Source organism: Puma concolor, chromosome A3 (genome assembly GCF_028749965.1).
Source record: "Puma concolor isolate L17-30 chromosome A3, mPumCon1.1.hap2, whole genome shotgun sequence".
In the NCBI taxonomy this organism is placed as follows: Eukaryota; Metazoa; Chordata; class Mammalia; order Carnivora; family Felidae; genus Puma; species Puma concolor.
In genome coordinates, this window is record NC_141669.1 from 37,471,966 (window position 1) to 37,487,576 (window position 15,611).

Consider the following 15,611-nt stretch of genomic DNA (forward strand, 5'->3'; position numbering starts at 1 on the left):
TCTGACCCTCCCCCGTTCATGCTCTGTCTCAAAAATAAATAAACGTTAAAAAAAAAAAAATTAAAAAAAAAAAAGAAGAATTGAAAGCAACTCAAAGCCAGAAAAAAAATGATATTTATCAGTTACATAAAAGTTCCTGGTGCTGACCACTAACTTGCTTTGTTCAAAATAGCCACACCAAATGATTCTCTGACCAGCAATATAGGAGTGCGGCTCTCTGTTGTACCCTAACCAATAATTGGCTTTAACAGTTCAAAAAGTCTTTCCTAAGTTGACCAGAGACCACTTGTCAGAGTTGTATTATTTTAACAAGAATATTCTTGTGCTCCACCTATCATCAGAGTTTGGACATCAGATTAGGCAGCTTTTACAAAACAGCTTACTTTCATTTATCACTTTAAACTACATTATGCTATAGTTTAACAGCTTAGTTACTACAATTAATGCTCCATCTCTTGAGGCTTTTCTTAGCAGATGAGCTGAATGCACTGGTCACTGCAGATATCTCTGGAATATAAGGAGCTATTTTCTTCCCTTCCTCTGGATCCAGTGGAAACCAGCGATGCCGGAAACTTCTGGGGAAAACTGAAGAGCTGCTGATGGTTCTTTGTGCTCTAAAATGCAGAACTTCTGTATTATCAGACCTTTTCTACATGTGTGAGGTCTTATGGCTCAATGCCACTTCTAATTTGTCTCTGATTCTTTGCTGCATTTTGCTTTTCATGTCCCATTTCATTTATACAAAACTTCTCAGCATGCAGGATGCCTAGACAGACCAGTCAGTTAAGTGTCTGACCCCTGATTTCAGCTCAGGCCATGATCTCACATTTCATGAGAATGAGCCGAGTCAGGCTCTGCACTGACAGCACAGAGCCTGCTTGGGATATTCTCTCTCTCTCTCTCTCTCTCTCTCTCTCTGCCCTTCCCCTGTTCCCACTCTTTCTCTCTCAAAACAAATAAAATTTAAAAAAAAAAGTTCTTGGCATTCATGTAAAAGATGGAAAAAAAAAGGAATTCATATAGACAGTGGATAGTGCCACTAAATCAAACCAATTTCTCTCTTGGAATTAAACAATTATAGTACAAAACATATCATCTGCAGCTTCTGTTGGCTACTATCTTTTGCTTAATGAATTTTTCCCTAAAGTTAACTTTGTTTGGCCCACATTTGGGGTTTACAGCAGTTCTAACGACTGAAGAATGGTGCAAGACTGATGGATCAGTCCAACAGCTATCCGAAGTTATCTTTAGGTCTAATATTTAGAGAAACTTTTTAAAAGATTTAGCCAGGAAGGTAACTAAGTTCAAGAAGAAAATAAACTAGTTTGGAAATGAGTCCATGGAACCAAAGCACAAATCATCCCTTGGAGAACTTAAGAAAGATCACATTGAGGACAGAATCACTAGACTCACCGGTTGTCAGTGCTGTGAGCTGGGAAGTGTGGGTAAAGGGCACAGAGGAGAGCAGCAATGGAAGAGTTTGATGTACTCAAAGAGTACCTGCAAAACAAAGGCCGGAGTGAAAGAGGTTATTAATTATACTGTGTAAACTCCCAAGGCCTTCTTGAGAATCAGTTCAGTGGAGTACCATGGCAAGGCATACTGACAACATGCCTTGATGAATCCAAGTGTGTCAATGTTGTGAATGTCTCACTTTTCAGTTAGCCTTTAAGCCATTTCAAGACCATCTACTATTGAAAGCAAAAGCAACAACTCACAAATATTAAATCCAAAACCTGAATTAATAAGCATGGTTTCTGAACCTAAAATATCACCATACTGAGGACCATTAATGCAATCCTAGAGATTATAGACACTGAAAAAGACACAAATGAAGGACACCACTTCTTCTCTGGTTCTACATATACCTACTTACAGAATAATAAACTTGACTTCTAAGAATACAGGGTTTTTAACTGGGTATTCTCAAACTATTTTTTCTGTTTCTGTAAAGTCTGAGCTTGGGGCGCCTGGGTGGCGCAGTCTGTTAAGCGTCCGACTTCAGCCAGGTCACGATCTCGCGGTCTGTGAGTTCGAGCCCCGCGTCAGGCTCTGGGCTGATGGCTCAGAGCCTGGAGCCTGTTTCCGATTCTGTGTCTCCCTCCCCCGTTCATGCTCTGTCTCTCTCTGTCCCAAAAAATAAATAAACGTTAAAAAAAAAAAAAAAAAAAAAGTCTGAGCATCTCCTTAGAATGAAAGACAAAATGAAAAAGGCAAAAGTTATCAGAAGAAGTTACAATGAATGTATAAACAACAATTCCTCTACAAACAGTTTTTCTTATCACTACTATAAACTTACTTTTATCAGGGCCACATAGTCTTCATAAAATCTTCTGAAATTTTCCTTATATTATTTTACTCTTGCTCAAACTCCGCATGGCAATCAGGCAGATCAATCTAAAGTTCTAGAGTTTTTCTTACAAATATTTTGAAATAAAGATGGTTCACTGGGAATCATATAAAACCACTGTTGGGGCACCTGCATGGCTCAGTTGGCTGAGCATCAGACTTCGGCTCAGGTCATGATCTCGCAGTCCAAGAGTTCAAGCCCCATGTGAGGCTCCATGCTAACAGCTCAGAGCCTGAAGCCCACTTCAGATTTGTGTTTCCCTCTCTCTCTGCTCCTCCCCCAATCATGCTATGTCTCTCTCTCTCTCTCTCAAAAATAAACTTTAAAAAAAAACAAAACACTGTTGCAGATAATATACATATATATTTTATTATGTGGCTCAGTCGGTTAAGCATCCAACTTCAGCTCAGATCATGATCTCACAGTTTGCGAGTTTGAGTCCCACACTGGGCTCTGCACTGTCGGCACAGAGTCTGCTTAGAGCTTACTTAAGATGCTCTGTCTCCTCTCTCTCTCTGCCCCTCCCCTGGTAGTACATGCATGTGTGTGTGCGCGTGCGCGCTATCTCTCGCGCTATCTCTCCCTCTCTCAAAAGTAAACGTTAAAAAAAAAAGAACAAGAGAGATGCAGGGGTTTACTTTGGAAGAAAAAGAAGTTTACAAAAATCATAAAATAAAAAGAATTTTCATAGTAATAGGGGGGAAGGAGGAAACAAGGAGCTGTTGTTTAAAGGGGACAGAGCTTCAGTTCTGCAAGGTGAAAAAGTTCTGGAGATTGGCTATACAACAATGTGAATACGTTGACTACTACTAAACTGCCCGTTCAGAAATGGTTAAGAAGATAAATTTTATGTTATGTGTATTTTACCACAAATAAAATTTTTTAAATAAATATATAACCCAATATGAAAATGAGTAGAGGAGACTTGGACATCACAAAAGATTTCCAGTTAGCCATTAAAGATACAAAGGGGGCTAAATATCATTATTCAGAGAAACGGAAATTACAACCACAACTACTACCAGATGGCTAAAATTAAAAAGACTAACATTACCCAAGTGTTGGAAAGGATGGGGAGCTGGAACATCACACAACACTGATGGGTATATAAAATGGTACAACCACTTTGGAGCACTGACGGCATTACCTACCAAAGTTAAGCACACACATACACTCGTAGATCTACTCACAGATCTATATACAACAAAATCAAAGACATGTAAAACAATATTCATAACAGCCCCAAGCCAGAAACAACACATCCATCAAGAGCAGAGTAGATCAATAACCGTGGAATAATCATACAATGGAATTCAACAGCACAGAAACATGAATAAACCATCGCTACATACAACATGGATTAATCTCACAATGTTGAGCTAAAGAAATACAGTTGATCCTTGAACGATGTGAGGATTAGGGGTACCAACCCCCCCCCAAATAGTCAAAAATCCGTGAATAACTTATAACTTCCCCAAAGCTGAACTAACTGCCTACTGTTGACTAGAAACCTTACGGGTAACATAAACAGGTGATTAACACATTTTATATGTTATGTGTACTGTATGCTGTAATCTTATAATAAAATAAGCTACAGAAAAGAAAACATTAGGAAAACCATAAGGAAGAGAAAATACATCTATAGTACTGTACTATATCCAATAAATTTTGAATTTAAAAATTTTGCATTTCAAAAACAGGCAAAGCCAGTCTAAGGTGTTATAAGACTAAATAGTGATTATCTTCGGATAGAAGTAAAGTAATAATTAACATAAAAGGGGGACGCCTGGGTGGCTCAGTCGGTTAAGTGTTCGACTTCGGCTCAGGTCATGATCTCGCGGTCTAGCCCCACGTCGGGCTCTGTGCTGACAGCTCAGAGCCTGGAGCTTGTTTTAGATTCTGTGTCTCCCTCTCTCTCTGACCCTCCCCCGTTCATGCTCTGTCTCTCTCTGTCTCAAAAATAAAAAATAAGTGTTAAAAAAAAATAAACAGAAAAGGGATAGCAGGGTAGAAACAGGTATTCTGAGTTCTATCTTGATCTACATGGTAGTCTACAGGGAGAAGTCTTATAAAAAGATGAGGAGGTCAGGAATGACAGATGCTGGAAAGAGAGTAAGGAAGGTAGAAACTAAGAAAAAGAAACTCTCATAGGACTTGGTGACTGAAGTGTTCCTGAACTTTCAGTTCAGTAGAAGGGTAAAGTCATTAAACAGTGGGGAACGGGAGGTGGCGCACTGAAGAACTGAGTACCGACTCTTCTGAGAATGTAGAGTGACCATGGTCACTACTAAGTAGGGCATAAATTGATGGTTAAACTACAGAAGGGCCCTTTTAAAGTGTAATTATACCCCAGGATAAACTAACAGGTAGTCAGGATCAAAAACTTTCATGGATCTTCAAATCCAAGATAAGTCACTCCAATAGATCTTGCTCAAGAGATCTTTTCATTAGGGGGCGCCTGGGTGGCTCAGTCAGTTAAGCGTCCAACTCTTGGTTTCAGCTCAGGTCATGATCTCACAGTTTCATGAGTTCGAGCCCCACATCGGCTCCAAGCTGACAGTCCGGAGCCTGCTTAGGATTCTCTGTCTCCCTCTCTCTGCCCCTCCCCCGCTTGTGCTATATCTCTCTCAAAATAAACAAACTTTAAAAAAAGTTAAAAAAAAGAGAGATCTTCTCACTGAGGAAAAAATACATATTCATTTACCTTCCTCCTCCCAGAAAGAGAAGTCCAAGGGCCATGTGATGGGCTAAGTGGAAGCCATAGTTCATTTCACCACCTGTTTTCATGTGCAAGAAGCGACAGAGCTGCAAAACCTTTAGGTTCCCCGAGCCAGCCATCACCATGGCGAGAGACAGAAGCACCACACTCAGGCAGGTCTCCAGGTTGTACGGCCCTGTCTGGAAATGCAAAAAGACAGCATACTACAATTGTTGCGTTACAGTTCTTTATTATCAAACTAAATTGGCCATCGTTAGACTACAGATATTTATTAGTTTAAAAAATCTGCAAAAAAACAAATATTTTCTCTATAAAATTCAAGTTCGGTGTAGAAAATTCAAAAAATAAAGTATCAAAAAGGAAATAATAATCCCTTGGAATACTAATACCCAATGACAACAGCCATAAATATTTTGGCCTTTTCCCCAAATCTTTTTCTATACCCATGGTTTTTTTCTTTTTTTCAAATGAAACTGAGGTATTACTATACATGATATTTTTATCTCTTTAAATCTATGACATATGAGCAATCTTCACTCATAAAAAATTCTTAGAGAACAGGAGTTTGATAGCTCCATGGTACAACAATGTACAGATACACGACAGTGAAATTTACCTAATTACTTTTAGACTTTTTGACTTTCAAGTTTTCTCATATTATACATAAGGCTGTATAAATCTGTGTGGTGTTTATCAGAATAAAATCTTACTCTCTCCTGTCACTAGAGGGGCAATGTCTCAAAACTGAATTTTTACTAAGTGCTAATTTTTTTAAAAACCAGTTAACAATATTCAGTCCCAAGACAGGATGGCGTAAGGTACAATAATCCATGAAAGATATAGTTTTTGCTCTCACAAGAATTCAATACCATGTACATCCTTCAAGGATCATACTTGCCCTTAATTAATATCCCAAAACACAAATATAAAGATGGGCCAAAACTTCAAATCCTCCATTCTAAACTCAAACAAATTGCAGAGACACTTGACAACACACAGGTAACTGAATTATCAATGAATTTTCTTCACATTCAATTTAATTCCCAAGAAGAATGATCATTTATGATAAAAAAAAAAAAGACTTACTACAGAAGCATTAGGTGCAGACAAATATGTCATAAAATCTTTTGCAAATTTATGCTGGAAAACAAAAGAAAAAATCTAAAGTTAAAAGAAGTGTATCAACGCGTTGTTAAAAAAGAAAACAGAACAAAGTAAACTAAGTTATTTCTTACCAAACAGTTAAACGCTGATAAGTTTTCTGAGCCCGCAAATCGAAAACCCAGAGACAAGCAGGCTCCTGCAATTATGTAGACATGTGCCTGCCTGAAAACAGATTACAAGAAATTTAATACTACCTTTATTTTGCTTTAAAATTCATTATAAGTATTATCTTGGGGTAAAAACAATAAATATTCCTGCTCTCTAAACTAGTTTTTATTCTCCTGGGAATGCTCAATTGTGCCTCTACTCAATCAGCATGATTGATAAAGTGTGCCTCTTGCCTACGTGCTTCACACACAGCAAAGATCATTTTTGAGAACTGCCAATTTTTTTTTAATGGAAAGGATAAAAGGAATACGTACAAGTTAAATCTCTGATATTGTTTTTTGAGGGCAAGAGCTCTATACTTGAGAGAGCTAAACAAATAACTAAGAAAAAATCAACTCTGAACATCTGATAAGTGATGGTTAGAAACACGGGGCATTCGGAATTACTCAAATCAAGGAGAGCACTTCTCCTACACAGTGTATTTCTATTTATTTATGAGAGATGCTAGGGTAGCTCGTTTGATTTACACATTTCATGACTTACGATAAAGTTTCCAAATTCAAATCCTCTGAGCAAGGCAATTCAATTTCACTGAGAGAGATGCTATTTTCTCTTATAATCTGTCAAAATAAAAAGCAAGAACACCTGGACATTAATATTCAAGTTACAAATATTAAATGATTTGAAAAATAACATACTGGCACCTAGGTGGCTTAGTCGGTTAAGCGTCCAACTTCAGCTTAGGTCATGATCTCACAATTTGTGAGTTCAAGCCCCACATCAGGCCCTGTGGTGACAGCTCAGAGCCTGGAGCCTGCTTCAGATTGTATGTCTCCCTCTATCTCTGCCCCTCCCCTCTGACACTGTGTGTCTCTCAAAAATAAACATTAAAAAAATTTTTTTAATCTTCTGCTTATCAAAAGTAACTAAGAAAATGAATAGACTGCCACAGACTGGGAGGAATATCTGGAAAACATAAATCTGGGAAAAAAAGGAAGAAAGGTTTGCAGAAAAAAATTCTAGCTGCTCAAAAGACCAGCATCACAAATTTTAAATGGGCAAAAGATATGAAAAGACACTTCACAAAAAAAAAAGATACATGAAGGAGCAATAAACAAATGAAAAGGTCCTATTCTTATTAGCCAGGAGGGAAATGCAAAATGAGACAACAATAAGATATCATCACATACTTATCAACACACCTAAAATTAAGAAAACTAATACCACCAAATACTGACAAGATACACAGCACCTAGATTTTTATAAATTGTTGGACAAAGTATAAAATGGTATACTCTCTAGAAAAAAGATTTATCAGTTATCAAACTAAATATATAATCTACTCCATATCTCAATAATTCCAAAAGAAATTAAACCATAAACCCACAAAAATATCTGTGTACGAATATTTACAGTAGTTTGATTCATAATAGCTAAAACCAGAACCCAACCCAGGTATCCAACAAAAGAGAACAGAAAAAGAAACAAAGGACTACTCACAGAATGCAACACTTACTAACTATAGAAAGGATGAGCTACTGATATACTTAACATCTCAAAATCAGGCTGAAAGAAGTCTTATATGAAAGGATATATATACTGTATGTGATTCCATTAACACAAAGTTCTACATCAGGCAACCTAATTTATTTTGGGAAAATGTCAGAAAATTAGCTGCCCTGGGGGTAGGAGGTGAGTATAGATTGAAGGGGCAGGGAATGAGGGCACTTCTGGTCATTTTGACAGAGGTTTGTTTCCATGAGCTTATGCATAGTCAAACCCAGAATATTTGAGATCTGTGGATTTCATCATATAAAATTTTATCTTAAAAGGAAGAAAATGTAAACAAATACTGAATTCTAGTTAATGATACATATGCTGAAATATGTAAGGAAAAGTATACTACTGTCTGCAACTAACTTTGAAATTCACCAAAAAATGATGGATTGGATAAACGATAAATGGGATAGGTGATTAAACAACTTTATAAAGTAAAATACTAACTGTAATATCCAACTAGTGATATGGACGTTGTACAAAGTTTTCAACCCATATTTTGAAATTTTTCTTATTAAAATACTGCAAGAAATACTATAATGTTCTCAAAGATAAACAGATTTATTTTATAAGTAAAAAAAAACCGGGGCACCTGCATGGCTCAGTCAGTTAAGCATCCAACTTTGACCCACGGTTCATGAGTTAGAGCCCCCCGTCGGGCTCTGTGCTGACAGCTCAGAGCCTCAAGCCTACTTCGGATTCTGGGTCTCCCTCTCTCTCTCTACCCCTCCCTTACTCGTGCTCTGTCTCTCACAAAAAAATAAACAAACAGTAAAAAATTTTGAATTAAAAAAAAAAAGAAACGGAGACTATCAGACATGGACAGTTGATTAAAGGGCAATATTTAGTTTACAATATTTGGCTTACAATTTTTTTTTTAACTTAATGTTTATTTTTGAGAGAGAGAGAGAGAACGTGAGTGGGGGAGCGACAGAGAGAGAGACACACAAAGAATCGGAAGCAGGCTCCAGGCTCTGAGCTGTCAGCACAGAGTCTGACGTGGGGCTCAAACTCAGAAACTGTGAGATCATGACCTGAGCCAAAATCGGACCTTCAACTGACTGAGCCACGCAGGCACCCCTGATTTGGAATTCAAAAAAGAGTCTGCTTATTTCTAACTATTTAGCTTATTAAATAAATATGCTATAAAGTAATTAAAACAAGTTATTATATAGGAGATCTAAACTTGCCACAAAGTAAAATAGCATCTTAAATCAATGTGTGCTTAATTAGGCTAAAAATGTCAAAAATACTTTTTGAGGGTTCTTTGGTGTATTTCATTTTTAATACCATAATTTCTTGGAATCTGGGGCCACAGCTGCAGTCTAGGGTCAGCACACAATCTTAAACTGAAAAGTTCCTATGTTTTCAAAAGATACTGTAACTAATCATCAATATTGCTTTTATTCTAAAAAGTATTTTATAGGGTTTTGGAAAATCCCACAAGAAATCGTAATTTATGCTATTAACAATCTAACAATATTTATTATACATACTTACTTGAGGAACATTGCTATCAACCCACTTGGAATTTGGTAAAATATCATCCCACAGAATCAGGCATCGAGCAAGTGTCTTAAAAATGTAACAGATAAAACTAATCAGAGTAGGCAAAGTTCATACATTAAATAACAATGATAATATTAAATAATGTAAAAATCAGTTCCCAACTGATGACAATTTTGAAAAAGACAGTACATAATATCAACCTGAGGCTAATCTCGTTAAAATAAATTGAAGATTTAGATTTTAACACAGAAAAAACTAAAATTGAGTTGATTATTATCAAAGTTTAGAGGACTTTTTTTAAAAGCAAGTTTTAACTTGCTTCATTAAAGAAAAATCAGAATCTTACCACTGTCTATAGAACTTAAAGGCTTTCATATGCTAAAAACATACATGTTTAAACACTAAAGAATCAAGGGAAAAATGTAGGCAATTATGTCAGTTACAGTCATTACTTACACTCTTAATAGTAATGCTGCATCTTAATAATTAAAGAATAATTAAAGAATACAAAATAAAGCAGTAATGAAGCCCCAGACACTTACTGCTTGTTGAATAATGTAATAAGTTGAAATGTCAACTCCTAGTATTACATATCAACATGGCTGTGCTTCCTGGAATTCCTACAAGTTACATTTGGGAAATTTCAAAAAAATACTACCAATTACATACAGGATGGATTAATAGTAAAAGGTCTCCCTTGTAGAAACATCTATAGTCACAAGCTAAACTTGAGAACCCCAAAGACTCCTCATGTTAGCAGAAATAACAAACTACAAAGTACCATACCCTAAGCAAGAGAAATTCCGGTTTCACAAAGTCCAGCAAATACATGGTGTCAGGAGCTCGAAGCCAATCTGCAATAGATCTGGTGGTGGTGGAGATCAGTAAGCATTACTGCTCAAGTAGAGGGCAAAATAATGGGAATCCCAAGACGGATTTCAGACCCTTCTCCCCACTCCATCCACCACCCTGTTTTCCACAGTACTCAATACCTTCTAACACAGTATTTGTTATGTATGACTGTCTGTCCCACTATGACATAAGCTTTATGAGCACATATTTTTAGTTTTGTTTTGTTCGTATCTTCAGTACCAAGAAAGCACTGACATACATTATTCATCCAAACAGATGAGTAAGTATCTGTTTTTAGCCACTTTGTTAATTCTGCACACATTCACTTTTTCTAACAGGAGAAATTTATAGCATTGAAAATTCTCTTGAATCTTAGAATATTTTTTAACTTTATTAAAAGACTTAAATTTTGGGGCGCCTGGGTGGCGCAGTCGGTTAAGCGTCCGACTTCAGCCAGGTCACGATCTCGCGGTCCGTGAGTTCGAGCCCCGCGTCGGGCTCTGGGCTGATGGCTCAGAGCCTGGAGCCTGTTTCCGATTCTGTGTCTCCCTCTCTCTCTGCCCCTCGCCCGTTCATGCTCTGTCTCTCTCTGTCCCAAAAATAAATAAACATTGAAAAAAAAAAAATTAAAAAAAAAAAAAAGACTTAAATTTTAAACTATGGTTTAATGTCTCCTACCCACCTTTTCTAAGTAAAATGTAAAAGAATAAATGCCAACCGTACACTTTCAAGTGTCAGCACTAATTATTGGGCTTGGAAAGGTAGATGGTGTGATTATTACCAAAGTTCTTGAAATAAACAGAAATCAGTTTTACAAATGGTAACCAAGAATAGAATAATGCTAAATTTTTCTGATTTGACCAATCCTCAAACAACATGCAAAATTAATGAAAAGGAATTTGGGCATCTTTTACTGTCACTGATATCAACTATAAAACAAAAATAAAAATTGGGAATTAAATAAAAATAAAAATAAAAACTGCCCCAAGATTATATTGTTTCTAGATAAAAATCTATGTAACTTGTAGTACTGGAGAGAATTAAAATCAGGCTAATCTATACAAGGAAAATAAACTCATTACTCTGGTTTTACTACTGAGGTCAGAAAGGAAGCCACACTATCATGGCAAGGGATGGAGTCAGGGAATGCGATACCTGTTATTGGTTTTTAAGTAGATCATGGCCAAAGCTAGAGTGGCACCTGGACAAGTTACATCAACATTTATGGTATCTCCTTCCTATCAAAAACAAAAAAAATATTCATGTTAAAGAGTTCTGAAATATTACAAATTCTTCTGAATATAAATTCTTCTTCCGGCCTATGCTTAAAATTAACAGATATACAAATGTTTTTAAGAAACATACTATTTGCAAATTCACTTCTTAGCTTCCAAAATTTTGATCTGTTGCTTTACTATGGACTTACTTTGATTTGATAACTTGGGGATTTATGCTTCTCCCTGTGCATTCCTGCTTGAAAGCGCCTATGACCTCCAACCATGTACTGATACAGCTGCTCAGGCACATTGAGATCAGACATACCTATCAAATTACTGCCATGCTGGAAAAGGAAATAACAAACACGTGAAAGGAAATCTTATGAATAAGTTCCATAACACATACAAATTGACAAATAAAAGAATGAACTAACTTGAAAGCAGTGTATTTTGTGGGGTTTTTTTAATTAAAATAATGACTACTCATAACTACTACTTAATATTCAAACAAGCTCTTAATTATTCACATTAAGAATTATAACACTTAATATATTTAATTCTTTCATTTCACAAAATAAAGGCTTTATAATACAGTTAATGATACTAACAAAAGAAATTATTAGATATATAAATGAGACTTGAACTATGAGCACCTGAGTCCTTTCATTACTATGCCTATGACCTCTTTCAGCAACAATAACTATAAATTTTTTTTTATGTTTATTTTTGACAGAGACAGAGACAGAGCATGAGCGGGGAAGGGGCAGAGAAAGAGGGAGACACAGAATCTGAAACAGGCTCCAGGCTCTGAGCTGTCAGCACAGAGCCCGACGCAGGGCTCTAACTCACAGACCACGAGATCACGACCTGAGCTGAAGTCGGATGCTCAACTGACTGAGCCACCCAGGCGCCCCATCAGCAACAATAATAATAAACTTACTGAACACTTTCTCTGTTCCAGGTACTATTCTGTATGTTTAACATGGATTAACTTACTTAATATAAGAATTCTACCAAATAGCTACCATTTTATAGATGAGGAAAGTGAGGCACCAAGATATTAAGCCCAAGGCTACATAGCTAGTAACTGGCAGGGGTGGATATAAACAAGGATATAAAACAATCCATGGAGTTGCTTAATCAACCGACAATACTGTAGTTAAATGACATAACTCACTGGTCAGAACCAAATCAAGATCCCAATTTCCAGTATGCTGCTTTTCCATTGCACCATCTGCCTCTTTAATTCACGTGTCAAATGTGAAGAATCAAAAACCTAATAGACAGTGAACTTTCCTTATATAATTTAGTTTCAGTATAACACTGTACTAGTGGTTAAGGAACCCACATTCTAGGTGACAGTCATTTAATGAAACGTTTCTGATAATTCTACACTATGTATCATGGATGTGGTTAAAGATGGATCAAAGTGATACTACATTGCCACAAAGCAAATACTATGGTGGCAACATTCTGAGATCCCAGTGAATACCAGGCTGCCAAACGAAGGTCATGGTTTATCTCTAGCAACTACTATAGACTCTTAAAGCTCCCCATCATATACACATTTCCACAACTTTCTTTTTTTTTTTTTTTTTTGTCTGAGGGGGCTACTTCATCTTATGTCCTAGATTCTTGGAGATATTTTATTCCCTTAGTTCATTCATGAGCATTTACATCTAAGCCAGGGGGATAGAAGCCCACTTTTCAATACAATTTCTTCCATTTCCAAATCTAGCACTTTGAAAAATATGCAGAAAGAAAAAAGAGCTGAGAATCAGGTTAAGTCAGAGTAAGACAGAGTGGTATTCAGAGTTAAGTACCAAGATCATTTGTCTCAACATGCAGATAATTATTACTGAAGCATCTGAAGGCACAGAGAGGGCTTACCCCCAAGCAAACCATGCCCAGGGCCAAGCCAGCAGCTAAGGAGTAGGACTCTCTGTCAGTGCAGTATTCCATTTCGGGACCTGGGGGCCGTCCTGTAAAAGAAAATAACACAGTTCAAGCTGGCCTCTTAAAATTCTATCATAAGTCTTAGAATTAACTTTCTAGTAAGTTGCGTAAGAACCATGAATTCAATATAACCTCACTCAGAAAGATACATTACTACAAATGGTATCCACAATTGTCAGTTTACTACAAAATAAAGCCCAAAACGGTTCTTTTCATGTACCAATTTGAAAGCAATGACTTTCAGACACTGTGAAACATTGGGTTTTATTAAGGAAAAAAAAAAAAAAAAGTTATCAAGAAGTAGAAAAAAATTCTTGAAGGGTGCTCATAAACATTTTAATTTTTAATCTCTTGCATTTTGTTTTTGTTTTGCTATTTCCAATCCACTCATTAGAGGGGGTAAAAAACATGTTCAAATGATAATGATGGACAAGAACGATGCCATGTTTTTAAGCTAAATACGGGTGGCTAAATAAACGAGGGTGGCTCAGCTGGTTGACTTAGGCTCAGGTCATGATCAAGCAGTTTGTGAGTTCGAGCCCCACATCGGGCTCTGTGCTGACAGCTCAAAGCCTGGAGTCTGCTTCAGATTCTGTGTCTCCCTCTCTGCCCCTCCCCTGCACATGCACGCATGCTCGCACTCTCTCAAAAATAAACATTAAAAAAAATTTCTTAATGTTTTTAAGCTAAATGTTATATTTCTAGGCGCTTATTTTGAATCTACATAATAGTGAGCCCTACTGTGCCAGAAGTTCTGTGTATGGATCCTAAATGTTTGGCTGGATACTAAATTTATACTTTTAGGGGCGCCTGGGTGGCTCAGTTGGTTAAGCATCCAGCTCTTGATTTCCGCTCAGGTCACGATCTTGTGATTCGTCGGTTTGATCCCCACATCAGGCTCTGCGCTGACAGTGTAGAGCCTGCTTGGGATTCTCTCTCCCACTCTCTCTGCCCCTCACTGACTCGTGCGAGCACATGCATGCACGCTCTCTCTCTCTCAAAATAACTAAAACTTAAAAAAAAAAAAAAAGGTACTGAGAGAAAAAAAAAAGACCAAAGGTTACCTCATTAAATATGATCTGGAGCTCAACAATGGGCTCACCAAATAAACATGCAAATTAATAATCTGCACATTAATATCAGTCTCAGAAAATATTACTTTTTTTTAAATTAGCACGAGAATATTCTAACAAAAGCTACAATTTTTCCCTTAATTTTTATGATTTTTACTATCATTTTTACTTTGGCTCCTGCAGGGTGGAAAATGTATGCTTATGAAGACACAGCACTATTAATACCATACCTATCTCAGCCAACAGGACTTCCGCAGTGTGCCTGTGAGCTGTCCCCTGATATACAAGGCCAATGCCAACCACTGCAGCCACCTGGACATTATGAGGAACATCAAGCTCTGTGGATGTTGGGGGTAAGAGGGCAGGAATGTGAATGCTAAGAAGCCGAGTAATTGACATATCCATGGTGCCCAGTTTAGCAGCAGAAACACCAAGGAGCAGTCCAATGCTTGTCATTTCATGACCCTAAGGTAGAAAGTAGAATGAAATGTAAATCACTACCAAAACAAATATGTAGTCTTAAATACAGTACTGCCTGCCAGTACTTTCAGTAAGCAATTTTACTGACAGGCAGAGTGAGAAGTGACAATACAACAGCAAACTAAACAGACGTAGTTCTTTTCTCTCACAATGCTAGTGCCCTAATGGAGGAAAAAAGCGTTGGATTAAAATATACAAATATATTACTTAAAAGGCAGTATACTGAGAAGGCACAAAATAATATGAAATAGTATTTTTAAAAAGCCTAATTTAGATTAGGAGGAGCTGGAGAATTATTAAAAATCTCTGAAGAAGTAAAATTTACAATAGGACCAGAAGGATTAGTACAAATTAGCCAGGAAAGGTAGTGGAAAGGGAGGAAATTAGCTTTAGAAAGTAAGAGAAAATGAGGTCAGGTGAGAGAACAACATGTAAATGGCTCTGATATGATTCAGAAAATAAACCTTCACATTAATGGTTAAGTGACCACAAGATGCCATGACAACTCAATGAGAAACGAATAGTCTTTTCAGAAAATGGTGCTGTGATCATTGTAGACCACATGCAAAAGAATAAAGTTGGACCCCTTCCTTACATCATTCACAAAAATCAACTCTAAAATGGAT

At 36.9% G+C, this 15,611-nt stretch overlaps 1 protein-coding gene across 5 annotated transcripts in view; it reads right to left on the reverse strand.

The window, feature by feature from the left end:
- Window positions 1-15,611, reverse strand: part of ANAPC1 (anaphase promoting complex subunit 1) — a 97,649-nt gene that overhangs the window by 22,270 nt on the left and 59,768 nt on the right. For 4 of the 5 annotated variants that reach the window (XM_086700560.1, XM_086700562.1, XM_086700563.1 and 1 more), the window contains 11 exons: window positions 14,736-14,970; window positions 13,367-13,458; window positions 11,686-11,820; window positions 11,415-11,497; window positions 10,194-10,272; window positions 9,399-9,473; window positions 6,885-6,961; window positions 6,305-6,395; window positions 6,156-6,209; window positions 5,055-5,272; window positions 1,414-1,500 (listed from right to left, as the gene is read on the reverse strand). In XM_086700560.1, the coding sequence (XP_086556686.1) occupies window positions 1,414-1,500; window positions 5,055-5,272; window positions 6,156-6,209; window positions 6,305-6,395; window positions 6,885-6,961; window positions 9,399-9,473; window positions 10,194-10,272; window positions 11,415-11,497; window positions 11,686-11,820; window positions 13,367-13,458; window positions 14,736-14,970 (1,226 nt within the window). The remainder of the gene's footprint in view (window positions 1-1,413; window positions 1,501-5,054; window positions 5,273-6,155; window positions 6,210-6,304; window positions 6,396-6,884; window positions 6,962-9,398; window positions 9,474-10,193; window positions 10,273-11,414; window positions 11,498-11,685; window positions 11,821-13,366; window positions 13,459-14,735; window positions 14,971-15,611) is intronic. The other variant, XM_025927120.2, reaches the window with a different exon arrangement.